Genomic DNA, 20,930 nt, shown 5'->3' on the forward strand with positions numbered 1-20,930 from the left:
TCTGTGAAATGGAAAGCGGGTTTATGTCCTGATTTGGCCCTAAGGCTGCAGTTCTCAGCCTTAGCTGCACATTAGAATCACTGAGAATCACGGAGCTTGCAAACTCTTGATGTCCTGGCCACAACCCAGTCTCCAGGGTGAGGTACAGACGTCACCAATCATCAAAAAGCTCCCAGGCGAATCCAGTGCGAGGCCAGGATGAGACCCACTGCCCTAAAGCCAAATCGGTAAAGTTCTGAAGTGAGGGGACCCCAACTAAAAGAAAAGCCAAGTCCTCATCCCTGCAGCATAGATTACTGGCCTGCTCTGTGGGTATAGGGGATGAAGGTTGGGAGTGGGACAGAAGGTGCCTTATTCCCCAAACCCAAAACAAAATGGAACAGGATTGAGCTCAGAAAAGCACTTTTTATTTGAAGCAAAGATTCATCTGACTAAAAGGATTACAGTTTCAAGAGTCAAAACTCTGTTAGTGGCACTATTTCGACTTTATAGATTTTGCTTCTCCTTGGTCAGAAAAGGATATTTTTCAGGTTTTATTTTCCCCATCTGGGCACAAACGGCAAAGAAAACTGGAAAAGGCTTTTACTCTACTGATACTGCTCTTCAGACCCAACAACAAGCTAGACAAGCCCTCACTGTTCAGCCTGCAGCTTGCTGAGGCCGTACTATATTTGCAAGGAAGATGAGGCAGGAAAAACAGGTATAGGTCACTTGGGAAGAACAGGCATCCACAGCTTCAAAACTCCTCCTTGAAGGGGTAATCCTTGTGGTTGACACAGCTGTCAGGAGAAAAGAGAACACACATCTGCTTTTCAAGGAAGTGATGTTTGCTAAGACAAACTCTTAATACACAGAAATGCTAAGTGTCTCATTATAGGCAAAAAGAGAGGCCTCAGAGGCGACAAGCCAGTTCTGAGTCTTTAGAAGTCTGCAGCTGGGGCAAGCGGCTCACCCTACAGGCCCCTCTGCCATGGGCTGTCACCAAGCACTTGTGTGATGGACACCACACTCCCCACGTGCCCAATACTGGGCCTAGGCCATGCAGCGTGGCAAGAGGATTCCTGCCTCCCAGTAATTTAGTCCAGCTGGCGGTACCAGATTACATCCTTCTTACTTAAGACAGTAAGATGCTAAGAGCAAAGAGGTAATAATATAAGAGATGTCAAAAGTCTATTTGTGACTCAATCCCAAAGGATGAGTGAAATACCACCAAATGCTCCAAGGACGCAGGAGACATCTCCAGAAGCCTCGGGAGGTGAAAAGAGTCCAACACAATAGTAGAGGATTTGATACTGGAAACACAGAGGGAAGGAACAGGGTTGAGAGGTGCAGGTGTGTTTGCCAAGGCTCACCGTCCATCTGCTAGGGCCAGTAGCTCCTGCTGGGAACAGACGGCAAGGACACTGGAAAGACTGGCTAGGCAGGGTGTGAAAGGCCCAGGGTGAACCCAGCTTGCAGTATACAGCTCTGACTGAAATATTCACAGCTCCCTGGGAGACCTGGCCGTTATCAGGGCCAGCCTCTTCCTCCCCACTCCAACCCCAACCCACCCCCACTATCTCAGTAGTGCACAGGACAATCTGACACTGCTTTTAGAATAGCACTGGAGGGTGGGAGGAGTCTAAATGGAAAAGGAACAATTAGAAAATCACTGTGGTTTGTCAGCCCGAGGCTTCAGTATACTCTGCTCACAGTGGGAGGGGAAAGGGAAAACTGAATGAATGGGATAGATTCTGAAAGAACAGATATATCTTGGTGACTCACTCACTTCTCTTTCCCTTGCTTATTAGATCCAAAAAAAGATTTTAATGTCTAAAGGTTAAGAACCTTTCAAAGGGTCTGGGTGTAGCTGCTCATGATAAGCTCTGTTTGTGGCCTATTTAGAGCCTGAGGTCACAGTGTGACAGGAACAGGCTCGTCAAGCATGCATTTGCCTGAAGACAGGAGAGTTATGGCCCCATGTAAACTTGGCAGACATCTGCCTGGGGCTGTGGCTGAAGCCACCAGTGGAGCAAACTCTGAACTATATAGGGTGTGAGCACAGAAGTGGAAAGAGAAAGCTGGCACCATACCCCATTTAGGGAATGTTCAAATTTTGCTTAGAAAAGAAGTACCAAAGGAGAGAGCAGAAACAGAGCTCAGACAAGAACAAGGATGGTGACTGAGGAGTAGGGTCTTAGTCTCCATTGAAACATGGGAAGTTGCTTCTTGAAAGCAGAAAGTTTTAAACATTACCTAGTTATTGTACTGGTAGGAAAAGGGAAAAAAAATCTTTCTAGTAATCTCTCTCAGATTCCAAACAATAACTCAAAGGAAATACAAAGAATTGGGGAATGTACAGCTGGAGTGGCCTTTAGTGACTCTGCTGGTCACAGCAGGTAAGTGACATTCTCAGTCATGTGGCTTACTAGTGTCAGAGCTGGGACTGTCAAGCCCCAGCACCACAGTCTTCCTACTTCCTTTTATTAGGGCCATTAATACAAAGAGTCCCAGGCAAATTCTGCCATAATTTGACTCACAGCCACCTGAGATCACCTGGTTTCAGAGGAGCCACTGAAATTTAAAAATTAAATGCCAAAACAGGTAGTTATTCCAGGTTAGGCTGACAGTGCCTCTGGGTTGGGGAGAGAAGACAGCAAATCTCTTGACATTTTCCCCATGGCTTTGTGCAGTTCAGTTGACGCAGGTTTAAATGTTTCCTGCTGCATGTGGGTGCCAAAGCAAGGTAATGTGCAAAAGCAAGACAGCTGTGACAAAAGGACATGGCCATTAAGGCCTACAAGGGATCATTCTTTTGTCCTGCAGCATCCGATGACTGGGAACTGATTGTCACACTGGGACTCACTCACCTCATCAAGGCACAGACCCTCCAGTTTCTGTTGAAGCTGAGTAAGGTGGTCATATCCTCGCTGCTCAGTTCAAAGTCAAAGACCTAAAAAACAAAATCCAATAAACTCTGCAAACAAGTCAAAGACAGAATATTATGCAGGACCAGATGAGTTGTCTTCCACGGCTTTCAGCAGGGAGGAGTAGAAGGTAAACTAAACATAGAGGATTATCATGTTACTATTCAGGGAATGCACATGTTTTGACTAGGTACTACCATGTTTAACCGAAAATAAGACAGGGTCTTATATTTATTTTTCCTCAAGACGACACCCTAAGGCTCATTTTCAGGGGATGTGTTATTTTTTTTAAGTTCAGTACAACAATCTACATTTATTCAAATATAGTTAAGTTGTCTTCTTCTGGAACATAATCATAACTCTCCAAACCCTGAATTCCATCCTGAATTTCTTGTGACTCTATTTCTTTAGAACCATTGGCCCCAATCTCTCCTGTTGAGCAATAGAGCTCTCACAGGGCAGATGAGAAGGGCTGCTCGTCTTCTTTACCACTCCGAGATGAAATGCATGGGTTGTGCAGATACACTGCGTAGCCACGCTCATCACTAGGTCTTATTTTCGGGGTAGGGCTTACATTGCACAGATGCTTAGAAATCCTGCTGGGGCTTATTTTATGGGTAGGTTTTATTTTCGGGGAAACACAGTACATGGAACAATGAAAACAGTCATTCCCTTTCAGAACCTCCAAGCAAAACGATACTTTTTATTCCATTTATTTCATTTCAGTAACACTACCAAGCACTTCTGTAGTAAGAACTGTAATGAATATAACCATGGGTAATATGACATGTGTCTTTGCCTCTGTTTACAACAAAGCAAACAAAGGACAGAGGTATTTAAACAGCTATAATACAAAGAATAATTATACACTGTAAAAGAACTTAAAATACTCCAGAAGACCTGAGGTATTAGAAATGAATTCCAACCGGAGAACTGAAGGACATGACCAAAGAGGAGATAGTATTTGAGATGGCCTAAGAATAATAAGGTTTTCACATAGATGGCAAGAAAGGTGTATCTATCGGTCAGAGAGAACCACTTGCATGAAGGCAGCAGACTGTATGGAAGAACTCAGCTGGCATGGAGGCTAGGAGGTAGGCAGGCAGGCAGACATGGAGGCAGGCGGATAGAGAGGCAGGTAAGGCAGGCAGACATGGCAGGCAGGTAGATAGAGAGGCAGGTAAGGCAGGCAGACATGGCAGGCAGGCAGCAGTACTGGGTGGGAGCCAGGAGGGGCTGCACATACAGCCAGAGCCAAGGACAGCCCTTAGCCTCAGAGGATCAGAGACAGAGGCTGCTACAGACCCTGTGATTACAACTATGGAAAAATGCAGAAAGACTACACAGTAAGATGAAAAAATAATAAAATTAGGTGAGCATTTTGAGATTAGTCATTTTTTTCTTTTCTAATATTGTTAAAAAATAAGACAAGAAAACAAAGGATCCAATTCTAGTAGGATGATATGCCTTTATTCCCACAGTGGCCACTGTTCTGCACTGTATCTTGACTAGTTAAATCTGTATGTAAGAAGAAAACTGTCTCCTCTGCTAAACAATAAACCCCACTCCTCTCCCCCATGCTCACCCTCACCCTAGCCTCCTAAGGTGACAAGTGGCATGTGTTATTGGTCAGCCTCTAGCCAGTGGAACCAGGCAAAATTAGTTGCTCGCTGTGGAAACAGCTGTCCGTTTGCTGAGGGGCCCCCTGGCCATGCCACACTCCAAGCCAGATCCTAAGTGAAGAGGGAGTATCCTTGGCAGATCCACTTTGCTCAGTGAGAGCAGAGGCTCCAGGGCCATCAGGACCCTCCTGCAGCGGCTCTCCTCCCAGCCTGGCCCCTCTCCCTGGGGCAAGAAAGAGCCAGGCAGGGAGGGAGGAAACTCCAGGCAGCCCTGGCTGCTCTCGAGGGTGCTCTGGGTGCCCACACCGAACACTCCCTGGTTCCCTGATACAAGCCCATGCTCTGTCCATTATCACACGGGCTCTTTGCAGAGCTACTGGGTGGGCTAAGTACCCTGGAGGGTCCTTTGCAACCCCTGGGCTTATCAGCACATTTCTTGAGCAGTTACTAGGGCACCACGCAGTGTGTGAATAGCTGTGGTGCATCATCTTATTTAATCTTCCTCACAACCCCTGAAATAGTTATTTTACAGATGGGGAAACTGAGACATGGGCCAGTTAAGTAACTTGTCTAAGATCATACAGCTAGTAACTAATGGTGCTCCCATGCAAACCCAGGCAGAGTTGTTCAAAAGTGAGGTTTTCTTTCAAGACAAATGCTTAGTGTCATTTGAGAGCCTCAGCAAACGTGTATGCACGCATACCATGGGGCCACTGAGGCAGAGAGCCTGTCCCCTGCACACAGTTGCACCAATGAAGAATCAGTCTCGAGTCCAGTTTGCTCACTGCAGCTTACTGAAGCCAGCTCCCCAGCCTGAGAGGGGACAGGATGGGGGGGCTCCCACAGATGACAATCCAGGGATGGGATGAGAGGCCCTGTGAAGAGTCTTCCCATCCCCTACTACACTGAGGAAGGCCAGGGCTGACCAGCTGGGGAATTACCTGAAAGTTCTCAGCAATGCGTTCAGGTGTCACAGACTTGGGGATCACCACCAAGTTCCTCTGCATGGGGAACCGGATCAGAACCTGTGAACCCAGAGAAGTGATGAGTGTGCATATAACCCAGGCACTCCGCATCTCCATCTCACTCAGCATCATACAAATTACCCGAAGAGGAACATGCTACAACTTCACAGGTGAGAAAAGAGGCTCTGAGATATTCAGGTCACACCTAGCAGCAGGAAGGGGTCACATTCAAGGCCAGATCTGACTCCAGGGTCCTGCTCTTAGCCACTGTGCCACATACTTCAATGTTTCCAGGTAAATTAGGAGACCACAGTGAGACATTCCACTGCTAGGAACTCATATTACACCTGGTTATATGTTAGAGAACATTTCCCACATAGCTGATAATAAGAGGTCTCATATTTGTACAGAAATGAGCTTCCACATAAACTACCAAATGCTGACCCTGTGGCAGTCTATAAGGCAGGCAGCAGGGGCAAGTACTATTGCTGTGCGAGCCCACGGCAGAGTCTTCTGAAGTCCTAATCCGTGCACTTTCTCCAGGATCCCAAAATTGCACTGCCAGTGAGGGTCTGAGGGGCTCCATCACCACTCCCTCTTGGCTAATGGGGAGAATCAAGAACATAGGGAGTCCTGGGAACAGTCACGAGCACCTGGAAATGGCTGTACCTGGGCTGTGGTTTTATTGTGCTTGGCTGCAATCGCCTTGATCCTGGGATCCTCCAAGAGGGATGGGTCATCGGGCTTGGCCCTGAGGACAGAAAGATGGTCCGGGTCAACAGCTGTCATCATTGCCACTCAAGGCAGCCAGCAACCCAAATCCTAATCCTCCCATCCTGAATTTTTTTTTTTTAGTCATTTCTAATCTTCACCACGTGACAAGAGAACACAACCCCATGGAAAGCTCACCAGGGCCTGTCAGGAGAGCCAAGAGGGCTATAGGCAGTCACCACAATGCCTTTAGACTCGCAGTACAGGATTAACTTCTCCTGAGTTAGGTATGGGTGGCACTCAATCTGCAAAGGCAAACGAGAGGGCTGAAGTTGGCACTGAAGGCACAAGATGACCTCACACAGATGAAGTTCCCCTTGCAAAAGTCCCTTCCTACTTCTTCAAATGTCATATTGCCCAGATAAGCTACAACAACTTTCTATATATCCCAGCTAGTGTCTTTGACATTCAGAACAATGATCTTGTTACTGATGTTCTATGGCCGTAGACCCTAAAGGCCTTTTCTGGCTTTAGTCATTTGTCAACTGTCACAGGTCCAGGGATCTCAATGGCTGAGTGCTGCTCATGTGTCAGAACCCAAGTTGTCACAAGCCAGGCTCAGCCCTTTCTGTCCTCCAAGTTTCCACTCCCAGATTTGCCCTGTCATACTGAATCATAACCCAGGACACTGCCAAGGCACAGGACCTGCCTCCTGGCCACTCGCTGGGTGATGTGGACAAGAAATAACTACCAGGATCAGACAGTAAAACAAGATCCCATCAATTCCAGCTTCCCCGGTGTAGTTTACCTGGTTAACCGCTGGCTTATACTTTAAGCCAGGTTTGTTCAAGAGCCTCTCAATCTGGAGATGGTTGAAGTTGGAGATGCCAATAGCTGCCACCAGCCCTTCATCCACCAGCTTTTCCATGGCCTAAAGAGAAAAGACCGGGTGGTGCAGAATGAGCCCAGATGTCCTCACTACTCAGTGCCGGCTAGTTCAGAAGCCAAGAGACAGTAACACGAAAGCCAGACAGGCTTCAATGAGATAAGAAGAGCAAAAAATAGTGACAGGATGACAAAATGCAATGTAAAGAAAACACATAGTAGCTCACTCCTCAGGAGAACAGGGAACCAGCAATTAGGAATAAGGTTCAATCAGGGACCATCTTACCGCCCATGTGTCCAAAATATCTGTGTCACTAGGAATCACGTCACCTGCTTCATCCAGTGGAAAATATTCCTTCCCAGTCTGTCATTATAATCAAAATCAAACAAAACAATCAGTAACAGCCCCTCACAGACCTGCTTGGGGGAAGCTTCATCTAAAAAAATTTTTAAACCATCACAGCTAGCTAAGTTTTTGGAAGATAATTAAAGGTCAATCTGTGTGCCAGTATGAAAAGGAAACAGACAGCCAGCCCTGGAAGCCCCAGACATTTTTCTAACAAATGGGTGGGAGCAGGGAGACTGTCTGATAGAGATATGCACAATACTCAGTCACTGAGATTAGCCCCATCATGCACTGCAGCATGTGGACAGGGGAAGGAGTCCAGACCAGGACTCATGGGGCCCAAGCCCTGGTCATCACTGGCCTATAAAACCACCATCTGGTCAAGCCTTGCTGGATTGTCACAGAAAACAAAAGAGGAAAGACAAGTCCTCCTCAGTATGCTACAGTGCAGTAAAATAGAGCCCTAGGATAAAAGCCACACACATGCAACCTGGCTGACAACAGAAAACTGAGCCAGTGGCTAGACAGAAAGCAAAAGGCATAATAACTCCAGAGTTCTTGCACAAAGAACAAAGCTGTCAACAGATACTGATCTGGCTTCTGCAGGATGGTGTATGTATGTGCAATCTAAGCGGGGACTCACACACACATGTAGGGTGGGTGTGTATAAGTGACTGGAATTAGACGGGGAAGCAGGGGACCACAAGGGCTGACTGTGTCTCATGGCCGTGTGCAGGACAGACAGCAGCCATTTGCTGACATCAAGTTTTAACTTACACATACACAATCACCAAATGGCAAAGACTGGTGTTCCTCAAACTTGGAGGAAGGGTATACATAAGTCAGTGATGGCTGGGATTCAGACGGCCTGGGTAGACCTGAGACTGATATCTAAAAAGCTCCCAGGGGATGCCTTTGCTGCTGGTCCACAGGCCACACCTTGTGCAGCAAGGACAGAGAGGCTACCCATACATAAGCTGCTAATAAGGAAGCTCAAAACACACCAGAGGTTGTACCTGAGCCACAGGGGATCTCGGCTGAGCCTTGTGCCCCGTACCTTAAAGCCTGTCGGCCAGTGAATAAGGTAGAGGTCCAGGTAGTCCAGCTGCAGGTCCCTGAGCGTATTCTTGCAGGCTTCTTTCACCAAGTTCTTCTCATGGTACGTGCACCACAGCTGGAGCCAGTGAGAAAGCACATCTTATCACTGCCCAGCTCAAGGCAGCTTCCTGGCTGGGGGCCAGACAGCTCCAAGATAGAACACTCTCCTCACAACCTATGCATTTCACCATGATGCTATTTAACTTTCCAAAGAAAGGTAGGATGACCAGGTCAAGGAAACCTTGCGAAAGGACCAAAGAGAAGGCATAAAATAAAATAGAACAGATAGGTCATCCCTAGGCTCTAAACATGAGTTCTCAGAGCAATTTTCTCACCAGGCTGGTCTCTGTGGAGCCAGCCTCACCCTCCCACCTGACATCCTTTGCACAGCAATAGCATCCACCAGCAGCAAAGCTTCGTCTACAGATGGGAGCTAAGTTCCGTCCTTGAAGGTAATTCCTTGGAAAGGAAGTGCCAACCCAAACATCAGCTTCATCAGCATGGGGCTCTAACCAATGGGTCCAGATGAACAACTATCTAACAGACAGCCATGGACAGGCAAGCTGTGGAGCCCTTTACGGCCTTGGGTAACACGTTTCCCCGATAAGAATCGCCTGCTGAGTGATAACAGTGGTTGAACTCAGAGTATAGACTTGGCTCCTAAGCTGATGCTGCCATTGGATAAATGTGAACTAGAGTCCCTCCCCCAGGGTCCCCTGCAGAGTGGCACCTTGCTAACGATGAAGAGCTCCTTCCGTGTCACCACCTTCTCCTTGAGCTTCTGCTGGATAGCCAATCCCACCTCCTGCTCATTCTGGTACACGTGGGCGCAGTCAATGTGGCGGTACCCGATGTCAATCGCTGTCTTCACAGCCTCAGTCACCTGGCCTGGAGAGGACTGAAACAAAAAACAACGTAACCCATGGAGCCAACACAAAACAGAACACAGAGTTTGCATGAAGCTAATGAAGAGGGGCAGTGCAAACCACTGATCCTTGCTGAAGCACCTGTTCCTTTACGTTCAGCAGAGACAGGCCAGGGTATACTTCTGAAGCAGTATTCTAAACTCTCAGCCCTCGGACATGGGAAAATTGAGGTGAAATACTGCATTATTTCATGGCAGGAGAATCTGACAGCTACTTAGTAGCAGTGTAGGTCACTTTTAAAAGATATGCTGAAGCTGTCTTGTTTTATTGGTTTTTCACATTCACTGATTAATAAACCAGTGTATTAAAAAAACTCCCCACTTTCTGAATCCTGAGATACTAAGGGAAATCAATGCCTTAAAATAGCTCAAAATATTTCAAAAATAGCTGTGCTATTGACCTCAATTCCCAACTGGTTCCTGAGGCCAGCCAGTGACTGCCTGCCTTTCCGTTTCATCAGCCATGGATTCTGGCACTGATGACCACTTGCTTATAAGCAGTTCTGAGAGATGATCATGAATCATGAGGTCATGAATGTTACAGATGCTGACTTAAAGGCCTGTGCGTTAATTCTTAGCACATGAGGATCTGCTTCAAGGTGTGGAGATAGGGAGATGGCTCCTCAGAGACATTAGCAGAGAGAAAAGAGTTGAAAGGTAGGAACCATGGAAGATTCCCATATGGTCTGTGGTCAGCCCAGCAAATGACTGAATGGCTATCCACGGCCTAACCATCTGACCACCAGAGTGGGGCAGCCTGGCTGCTGAGGAGGAAGTGCCTGCATAGCATTGAGCTTCACCAGCACCCAGACAGAGCGCACAGACATGTCCCTCACCTCCGTGCTGCTCCTGGTCTGATCAGACAGCTGAACAACAAACATGTGTGCAACGGACTATCAAGTGAACAGAGCACATTCCTCTGGAGAGCTGGGGTGGAAACAAATGACCCCCCCCCCCCGGGCCATTAGCAGTTGCAAATGTCTGCTGTTTTGACATCAGCTGTTGTGAATAGGCAGGAGGGAGGACCAGGAGAACACAGCCCAGTACCAGAGCCTGTCAGCAGCTGAGCTGGCTCCCCACCACAGGGGAACCCAGAAAGCCAGCACGGATGCTAGCCTCATGTGTAAGTTAACAGAAGGCCTTCAGATGATCTGGCAACATCCTATGTCCCTGGAGAACTGCAGAAGCTGCACCTGCAGCCTTCCCCACTCTGCACAATTGAGGAACAGTAACAGAGAAGACAATCTCAGCATGTCCAGAAAAGAATGACCTGCCACAGGTTTTCTATGGTGTCCTGGGCACAGCCATCACTGATATGAGCAAGGAGGGCAGAGCACAACCCTGCCCAAGAGAAAGGACAACTGGGAACCTGGGTGAGGAAAGTGTTTGCCCAGCACACACAACTTTCTTCTGGCTTTATGGCACCTTAACTGATTTTCCTCTGAGTAGCTGCTCTGCTGCTGCGTGCCCTGTCCTGTGCCTGCCTGGCCACTTCACAGCCCAAGACCTGGACAGACGGGAGCACACACTTCCCAGGCCTGATCTAGCCACATACCACCTGCCACAGTGACTGGCGCAGGGGCAGGAACATGGCCAAAGCTAGGCCATGAGACTCAATCTTTGGACTTGAGCTGGAACTACTGAGACAAGCCCTGGTTCTGCTGGGGTCTCTGTGCTGGGAGAATGTGAGCCTGGAGCTGCTGGAGGAAAGCTGAAGGAGACCGCACCCTGGATACCCAAAGTCAGGAACTGTCATTTGGGAGGTCGTGGATCCCCACCCCATATAGTCACCTTTGTTTTTTTTTAAATTGGTTTTTCAATTCCTTGGAATCAGAAGAGCAAAGACTAGGAAAACCAAGGTTGTGAATGGTTGGTATAAAACTAAAAAAAGTTCATGTGACATTTTTAAAGAAAGTCAAAGACAGATATGATGACAAGAGGTCACGAAGAAGCTGACTTCAGAAGCCTGGTGTATTTTTAAGATGGTTTAGCTGTTCAAACTTGTTTGTCTCTTGAGACAGTGACACAAAAGGTATAATTCTCTATGGTTTGAGATGGATCATATGAGCTATATAATATTAATACAAAGAATTGTTACTTTACAATGTTCCCTTAAGCGAAATTGAATTTGCTTTGAACTTTAGCAAAGACTGATAATAAACCTCTAAATCTTGCCAAGCTGAAGTGTGGATTTTTTAAAATACAGAAACAAAACTAGGAAAAACTGAACTAAGATTTACCTTTGTTTTTCATATCTGGGATATAGTATGCAGCTATTGTTGAACAAGCAGTCTTTGAAAATAAAAGTTGCACCGTTATACTAAATGAGAGGTTTCTAAAAAATCCAACTAGTTTTCATGCTGGGCAGAGGTTGCCTAATTAGTATATAATCTGATAAATTCAAAGAAATTTTACCTTTGCTTTAGGTCCTAAGTTCCTTATGTGATTGCTATATATGAATATAATGTTTGTAATTTTCTTTATTTGGAAATTTGAGATAATCAAATTAATACCAATGTCCTGCCAGTGTAAGGATACATTGCAGAGTTGAACTTTCAGTTACTGTGCAAGATTTTTTTTTCATGCTGTCATTCGTGATTTGTTTTATGAGCATCCTTAGAATTAAATTTTGGTTACAATTGTGGGGAAAAAAAGCAGCTGCTGCTTCCTGACTGCCGGATAGCATACTGATTAGCTGGAGACACATGTCCTGGGAAGGTGACCAAAGTGCTATCAGCACTGATAAGGGAAAAAAGTCACCTTCTGGAATAAAAATGTACCAGAATCTACAACTATATTCAACATTAATTATCTCAATGTTGAATCCTTCCCTGAAGACACTAATTTCCCTTATCAATAATGAAGCAGCCAACTTAAGTTCTGGTGAGAAACCATTCAATAAACTTGGGAATGCTAAAATGATTACAATATCTCCCCATTCCATGTCAACATAAGGAAAATACAAACAGAAGGAAAGAATCCTGATTGAGACTTATAAAAAGATAATCCATGAAAACATGCTTCTATCTGTAGAAACCCAAATGAAACACCCAAATTACAAATAGCTGAATTGTACAAATACTACATGTTTCTAACCCAATCCTGCCACTAATCTGTCCCGTGACTTGGGCAAATCCATGCATGCCCATTCCCCTTGGACCTTCTGCCTCCTCAAAGCTCTACGCTAGGCAGCAATTTTACAACGTTCTGGGCTGATGGCACCAAGTGATGGCAGTGAGAAGCCTCTGCCCCTGAGTTCCCCTTTCTACAAGCCCTGCTTCGTCATTTTATAGCGCTCACAGGCCAGCAAATACCAACTCAGATAATATGAGTGTAGCTCTCACACAGATACACACAACACTCCTTTTAAAACCTAATCTTGGATTAGAGACTCACACCTGTAATCCCAGCGCTTTGCGATGCCAAGGCAGGAGGATTGCTTGAGGCCAGGAGTTTGAGACCAGGCTGGGCAATATAGCAAGGTCTGTCTCTACAAAATAATAATAAATTAACTGAGTGGGGTGGTGCATGCCTATAGTCCCACCTACTTGGGAGGTTGAGGCAGATGATCACTTGAACCCAGGAGTTTAAGGTTGCAGTGAGCTAAGATCAAACCACTGTATACCAGCCTGGGCTCTAAGAAAATGAAACAAAAACAATACCTAATCTTCCTCCCTTTTGCTTGTGGGTCTTACTAGTTACTTGAGGACATTATTCCTCTACTTCCTCTTGAAGTCAAAAAAAAAAAAAAAATCACAGCTCCAAACAGAAAGATGATTATAGGACAGTGTCTACAGTGAAAACAAAGAACCTCAGAGATTAAATCCTTTGTAGTATTAGCTATGGGGATCTCTGGGAAGAAGGAACTCTGTACTTCTTGTATTTTCTTTTTTTTCAATTACTCTAGTTAGCATGTATTACTTTTGAAATGAAGTGGTGGGGGGGAATAAAGGAAACTTCACTTTGGGGGGAAAAACCCATCTTGGGTGAGGAATTTGAAAATAGTGTGCCAATGATAATCCTGAAGCAAGAAATAGGAAAATATAGCTTCTGATGTGAACAGACTTAATGTGAGCATACAAAGGCAGACTCCAGACATCATCAAGGAGCCATAAACATCAGGGAACATCCAGAGAACGATTACCAAGTGCTACCTCTTTCATGTACTATCCAGTCAACAGAAAGTGTACTTTTCATTGTTTAAGGTAGATAAACTAACCTCACTTGGCTCGTGTGTCCAAATTCATTTTACAGTTTAATATACAACTACCATTTCAAATGATAAACACTGACTGATGAAGAACGATCCTTCCCACTGCCTTATCACACTGTAACAGTCAATCTGGCTAATATCTTACATTAAAGCTCACAAACACGTTTGCCAACAAGCATAGAGAATAAGTTCCTCCCGATCTATTTTAATCACTCTGTCCTTAATTCTAAGACACTGCTGCTTCCTCTTGTTTGATGTGTGGATGGACCAAGACTGGACCTGCAGGGACAGGACTTTTTTTAAATGTCATTGATCTTGAAGAGCTGGAGAGATGAAGGCCTGCAGGGAGACTAGGCAGGAGAACAGTAAACCAAGCTCTAGTGTTAGCTGCGATGTCCACAGTGCCTCTACATTCTCTCTCATCCTGAGATTCCGGCCACTACAAGGACAAAGTGGCAGGAAGTCTTTCTTGGCATATTTTCTTCTACTTCATGCACTCTCAAAGGGGATGCTACAGTCTCCAAAGAGGCAAAAAGTGGTTCCTGGGTGTGTGTGGGGGGGGGGGGGGCAAAAAACCCCAATCTTAGCTTTTAAAAAGGTTGTGACCCTCTAAAAGGCTACAGGACATAAACAAATGCACAATATAATCTGTGATATTAAAATTTTATTGGGGTGCAATTAGGGAAAATATATCTCACAAGGCTCCTAGCTGGGAAGGGAAGGTGATAACGGGGAAAAGATTGATAAACACAGTTGTACCTCCATTCTAAGCATTCCTAGTGTACATGGGAGAGTTATAATGACCATTTACTACCAACAATTTTTCAACTAGGTCAAAAACACTACGAGTAAGAGAACACTGGCTGGCATCAGAGGTCATCTCTATTTTAAAGGCTTCCTGGAAATACAAGGCTATGGGCTTAGTGACTATCCTAATGGGGAAGGCAAACATGCCAGGAGGAAACCCTTTCTAAGCCACCTGGGGTGTAGGGCAGAGATGGCCTCCCACCTGCATGAAACCCTCACCTCTGAAGAGAGAAGGGAGTTTGAGGATCTTCAATAAAACAGTAGACTGGAGACTACTAGAGCCCTGCTGAGGGTCTGAATGGTAGAACACAGCTACTATGATATGGAAAGTTCCATGGGTGGCTCTGCACCCACTTGCAGAGCCTCCTCCAGGTGTCACAAAGACAAGCAAATGACCACATCGCTGTGGAGCATCTGCAAAGGAATCTGTACCCAGGGGAAAGATACTAAGTCATTTAAAAAAAAAAAAGAAAAAAAGAAAATCTACCCCAAGTCCATACTTATACCATTTATTCCACCATTTTGCCCCTACCCACATGCCTCTATACAATTCTATACCAGCCCCACCTCCTCAACCCCAGGAATACAAGTGGGCATTTTTACTGTATAGCTATCTTTAAAGTTATTTTACTTCTTCATATTAATTCAACACACAACTTTGGATACCTACTACAATATTTGCCAGGCACTGTGAGAAAAGCTGAAAATAGCAGTGAACAAGCTAGACACTATCTTAGTTTTCAATAAACTTTGTCTTCCAGAATGCAGATTTTTTTTTTTTTTTTTTTTTTTTTGAGACAGAGTCTCACTTTGTTGTCCAGGCTAGAGTGAGTGCCGTGGCGTCAGCCTAGCTCATAGCAACCTCAAACTCCTGGGCTCAAGCGATCCTCCTGCCTCAGCCTCCCGAGTAGCTGGGACTACAGGCATGCGCCACCATGCCCGGCTAATTTTTTATATATATATATCAGTTGGCCAATTAATTTCTTTCTATTTATAGTAGAGACGGGGTCTCGCTCAGGCTGGTTTTGAACTCCTGACCTTGAGCAATCCGCCCGCCTCGGCCTCCCAAGAGCTAGGATTACAGGCGTGAGCCACAGCGCCCGGCCTCAGAATGCAGATTTTTATGATATTATTTTAAACAAATACACAGCTTTTGGGGTGTTGAGTGCTCACATGAATGATTTGAAATCCATTTTATAAAATTTTATTCCTTTTACTCTTGAGTAGTGATGTTCAAACGAAGGGTCCAGAAACTAATTTCTAAATTATAGCCATAGCTTTTTGGAAAAATGGAACAGAATAAAAAATATTGGAATGCAGTATGGGTAAGTACTGTTTTAGTGAAACTTTTATTCCAGTTACACATGTATGCCTGTGTGCTGCATCATCATATATGAAAAAAAGACTATTTGTTTTTGTCAAGAAAGCATCTTTTCACATCCTTTCTATGAGCATTACCTGCAACAGATGGAATTTAGCTTGGTGTCACGGTCATAATTCAATTACACGCTCAGAGCCACTACTGAACTTTTTGGAAGAAACAGAAATTAGGCACTGATCATTTTGGCCAAGAAATACTTCCCACGTGAAGCAAATCTATGACCCTTTCCTCATCAACTTTTATATTTACTAATTTTCAGCCATAGGTTTTAAGGAAGAGGTAAACTCCTCTGGCCTACTTCAAACCATCTCACAGTACACTCAATCTTTTCTGTTTTACCTTCTTTGTGTGTAAATGGACGACGCCTGGGTCCATATTCAAAGTTCACGTATGACAAAAACCCTGGTGATAGCTGGTAAATGTAATATACAGTACCCTGAAGCTAATTTACAAACTGCTAAAAAACATTGGATTTTAAGCCGGGAGTGGCGGCTCCTGCCTGAGGTGGCAAGACTGCTTGAGGCCAGGAGTTCCAGGACAGCCTGGGCAACATAAGGAGGCCTTGTCTCTACAAATAAATACGGAAAAAAACAGCTGGGTGTGGTGGGCCTTGTCTGTCGTGGGAGGCTGAGGCAGAAGGATCCCTTGAGCCCAGGAGTTTGAGGCTGCGGTGAGCTTTGATCAGGCCACTCTACTCCTGCCAGGGAAACAGAGCCAGACCCCCACCTCTTGGAGGAGAAAAAAAAAAACCACCAAAAAACTGGGTTTTGCCTCAGCTCCCACAGCGTCACCTTTCTGTGTTCCTCAATTTTCAGATAATCAGGCTATCATTTTTATTTTTTAAATCATTTTCTCATATCCTATTCTCAAATTTTTCAGATAACCTGTGATGATATTTCATGTTCCATTTCCATTTTTGTCAGGCGAGGCATTTCTCGGGCACACTGTACGAGGTATCTAAGTTTCCTGGGGAAAATGTCACCCCTGGTGCCTGCTAACAGTTACCAACCAGCAATGGCGCGCACAGGTTTTCTGTGCAGTTCCACAGACCCAGGGCAGCCCGAGATTGGCTGCGGGCAAACGCGCGCCATCTAATTAAATTACCTGCCCTCCGCGGGCTCCGCCTGAGGCGCTTATTCCCGAGGGAGCAACAGCTGAGCCGATTAAGGACAAACTGTGTACCAGCTAGGCAAAGGCGCCACCGGTGCCCGCGAAGAGCAAGGCTGGCGCTCCGCTCGCACATCTCGCTCCGGCCTCCGGCTCCCGGGCTGCTCCGCCGTCCTCGGGGTCCCGGACGCCCACTTTCCCGGTGCCCCTTCCGCGGGCGTCCGCCCGCATTCCAGCTGCGGCCTGGGGAGCCGCCCACCAAGCGTCGCCGGGTCGGCCTCCAGCGCGCGCGGCTCCCAAACGGAGGACCCCCCGCGCGACGCTGGAGGCCGGGCCCCGCCCGCCGCGGCGCCCCATCCCCGCAGACCCGGCTCCAGCCCGCGGGTTCCCGGGACCCGGCGCCCGGCACGCAGTGAGGCGAGTGTGGCTCCCAGCAGGCCGGGCGTCCGCGGCGCGACGGCTCAGGGTCACTCCGGGTCCCTCCCAGCCCCAGCCGCTGGCCGCACGGAGCCCGAAGCGAGCCGCGGGACCGCGCCCCGCAGGGCACCTACCTTCCAGGTGCCCAGCCCCAGCATGGGCATCTTGGCGCCGGTGTAGAGCACGACGTGGTTGGCCATTGCTGAGCTTCACAGACCCCTGCCAGGAACCGTTCCGAGGTGGCAGGGGCGCGGACCTTTAAATAGCCTGTGCGCCCCGAAGAAAGGGTGCCTGCAATTGGTGCGGGGCTGCGCGAACGAGCCTTCTGATTGGTCAGCCGTGCAGGCGCCCGGGGGTCGGCGAGAACGCTTCTTCCGCTAGGTCCCAGCGCCTCCGGATTCTCCCCGCCCCAACGGTTTGCCCCTGCTCCATGAGGCAGGAGAGACCTCGCTGGCTGCTGTGTGGCGCGTGGAAAAGTGAGTGCTTTATCAAAAGTAACAGGCATCCTATGAATAAATAGACTAGAAAGAAGTTTTAATTTTACTTAAGAGCCCAGAAGAATGCATTTACCTACTGTCCAAATCTAGTTTGCTGCTCTTTGGGAATTTGACAAATGCCCTGCCCTTAATCTGTATTGACTACACGTGTAGTTTAGTGCACTTTAGTCATAGAAAAAGCTGCATGTCAGAGAAATAGCCTGCAACATTTTTCCAGAACACCTTCATGAAATGTGGGTTTGCCCAGCCTGTATGTAGCCTCCTAGAGGTGTCTTTGCACCCCACCCTAGGTGCTAGCTGTGTCTGTACACTCTGAGTGTGGGTCAACAAGCCTTTTTCTGTTTGTTTGCTTCCTTTTTTCTTTTAAGACAGAGTCTCACTCTGTTGTCCAGGGCGAGTGCCATGGCGTCAGTCTAGCTCACAGCAACCTCAAACTCCTGGGCTCAAGTGATCCTCCTGCCTCAGCCTCTCAAGTAGCTAGGATTACAGGCGCGAGCCACCACGCCCAGGTAAGTTTTTGTTTTTATTTTTAGTAGAGTTGGTCTCGCACTTGCTCAGGCTGGTCTCGAACTCCTGAGCTCAAGCCATCCACCCGCCTCAGCCTCCCAGAGTGTTAGGATTACAGGCGTGAGCTGCTGAGTCCGGCTGCTAGCATTTCTTACGGTTAGAAAGCCCTGATGAGGTTGATCTGGAATACACAGAATACTTTGGAAAGTAAGACTATCCATTCAGAATCAGTAAGACTGATTCTATTCAGTCTTTGGAAAGTGAGACTTTATCAGAGTGGCAAGTTCCAGTACAGTTAGCAAAACTATCTAGAAGGAATAAAGTGAATAGGCCGAAACCCATAGAAGAAAAAGTTAACTTAGGTGGTGCTTTGGGAGGTTGAGGCAGGGGAATTGCTTGAGGCCAGGAGTTGGAAACCAGCCTGGGCAACATAGCAAGACCCTGTCTCTAAAAAAGAAAAAGAAGAAAAAAAAAAGAGCTGGTATGTTGGCATACGTTGTAGTCCCAACTAGCTTCTCAGGAGGCTGAGGCAGGAAGATCCCTTTAGCCCGGGAGTTGGAGGTTTCAGTAAGTTATGATGGGGCCACTGCATTCCACCCTGGGTGACAAAGCAAGACCCTGTCTAAAAAGAAAAGAAAAGAAAAAGAAAAAAGTTAGCTGTAATATCATAGCTTTCAGTATTTCAGATTAGAAGGTACTAAATAATAAATTGATCAGCCCTGATCAGCAGGTATAAAAACACATTATTTTTTTCAAGATAGCCAAAGGAAAGTCATTTGAAGAGCCTTGAAGACAATTTTGGTTTCTTTCCAGCAACCTCTCTCTCCGTGATGCTCTACCTCACCCCAACCTGCTCTTTATGCTCCATCACCCTGTAATCTTTTACCTAATTATGCAAGATCGGGACTGCATCTGCCTGGTAGTGACTCAGGAACTGGACCTCTCTAAACTCCATTCTGGTGATTTTCCGTTTAGTGGCTTCTTAAAAAGTGCCCCCACCCCCACCGCACTGGAAAAATTTACACAGAACATACTAGCCCAGATATTTTTCCATTTGACTTTTGTAAAAACAATTGTTAGTGGACAGATTCTGATGCTATTTGTCCCCAAATAATAGAATTTGAATTACAGCCTAAAGCTGGGAACTTGGTTTGTGTGAAACAGCAGATGGCCCATGATGCTTCTTCCACAAGATCCTTCCTGATATGGAGGTTGTTCTGTCAATTGAAGCTTCTGGATCCAAATCCAAAGGGCAAATCTCTGTGAAAATGATACAACTTGAGTGACCAGGTTGGTATACGCAGAAGGGCCATCTATCAGGGACATGGACTTGATATCAGAGGCTTTGTTGTTGTTTCGATAATAACTGAGCAATAAACTTGATTGCGTGAAGGTATACATTTTTCTAAAACTGGAGTATTTGGGCTGGGCTATGTACATGTGAAAAGTCATATCAGTAGACTTTCTACAGAAATAATATTACTAGAGTTGGGACACACTATTGTGATCATACCATAAGAACCCTTATTGCCTCTGTAATCTTTGTAAAATACCATTGTGCACATATTACAAATTTGTTAAAAAAAGAAAAAAAATCCTTCAATGGAATCCTCCTAAGAAATACACTGGTAATTGGAATCTTAACATTCTCTGGACTGGTAATCTCCCATCATGGGAATTATTTCCGGAGGAAATAATTTAAAAGCAAAACACACACAGAGATAGAGACATATACATACACACTATAGATATAAGGCCTCAATTAGGGTGAGGCAAATTAGGTACATAGGTGCAAAATTTATGCTAGAAGGTAGATACTTCATTAAATTTAACCTGCTAGGCACTTCCCTAGGCCCCTTAGTCCTAGACCTGCACACATACACACACATGTGCGTGTGTGCGGGCGCATGTGTGTGTGTGTATGTGTGTGTGTGTGTGTGTGAAAGCAGTTCTATACATATAATGAAACTATAAATATCCAACAATAGCAAGAGATAAGGTGTAGCCATTAAAAATAAAGGTGATAGAGACACAGAGAAAAGTGTCTATGAAATGATGCTAAGGTGAAAGTAGTAAACAAAGTCATATAAATATGATATGATGGTAAGCAGGAAGATAAAATATATAACATTTGGAAAAATTAGGGAAAAGCCAAAAGAAATAAGAAGTACTATTTGTCAAATTATTTCCTTAATAAACACATTTTGTGATTAAAAGACGACCCCTTATTAACTGTCCAATTTCCTTAGGATAAAACTTAAACTCCTGAGCTTGGCTTCCAAGGCCCTGCAAAATCTGGCACAATTCTGAATGTATTGAAACCACTGAATTGTATACTTTAAAAAGGCAAATTATATGGTACGTGAATTACATCTCAATAAAGCTGCTATTCACAAACAAACAAACAGAGGTTACGTGCTACATGTCCAACACAGGCTTGTGAAAGTGAGCATGGCAGTCTTCTCTGCTTCACATGTCACTCGAGGACTCAGGTCATGGAGGTTCCAACACATGGCTTCACCGCTTTCCCAGCCCAAGTCTAC

General features: G+C 45.8%; 1 protein-coding gene across 1 annotated transcript; it reads right to left on the bottom strand.

Annotated features, from left to right (window-relative positions):
- Positions 1-385: 385 nt before the first annotated feature.
- AKR1B1 (aldo-keto reductase family 1 member B) lies at positions 386-17,674 on the bottom strand. Its single transcript, XM_012739752.3, has 10 exons — positions 17,518-17,674; positions 9,264-9,431; positions 8,493-8,609; positions 7,376-7,453; positions 7,013-7,135; positions 6,403-6,509; positions 6,163-6,244; positions 5,470-5,553; positions 2,850-2,932; positions 386-779 (listed from the first exon to the last, which is right to left on the bottom strand). The coding sequence occupies exons 1-10, from the start codon at positions 17,581-17,583 to the stop codon at positions 737-739; spliced, it is 951 nt and encodes a 316-aa protein (XP_012595206.1). The 5' UTR covers positions 17,584-17,674; the 3' UTR covers positions 386-736.
- Between the last annotated feature and the right edge of the window lie 3,256 nt (positions 17,675-20,930).

This window comes from Microcebus murinus, chromosome 9 (assembly GCF_040939455.1).
Source record: "Microcebus murinus isolate Inina chromosome 9, M.murinus_Inina_mat1.0, whole genome shotgun sequence".
In the NCBI taxonomy this organism is placed as follows: domain Eukaryota; kingdom Metazoa; phylum Chordata; class Mammalia; order Primates; family Cheirogaleidae; genus Microcebus; species Microcebus murinus.

What these genes read in the sequence shown, in the direction of transcription:
- AKR1B1 (XM_012739752.3), bottom strand. Translation starts at nt 17,583, where the DNA reads ATGGCCAACCACGTCGTGCTCTACACCGGCGCCAAGATGCCCATGCTG. An exon ending in GGCTCTCCTGACAGGCCCTG is followed by an intron (nt 6,245 to 6,402) that starts GTGAGCTTTCCA and finishes TTCTGTCCTCAG; the next exon opens with GGCCAAGCCCGATGACCCAT. An exon ending in AGGGTCTGTGCCTTGATGAG is followed by an intron (nt 780 to 2,849) that starts GTGAGTGAGTCC and finishes TTCTCCTGACAG; the next exon opens with CTGTGTCAACCACAAGGATT.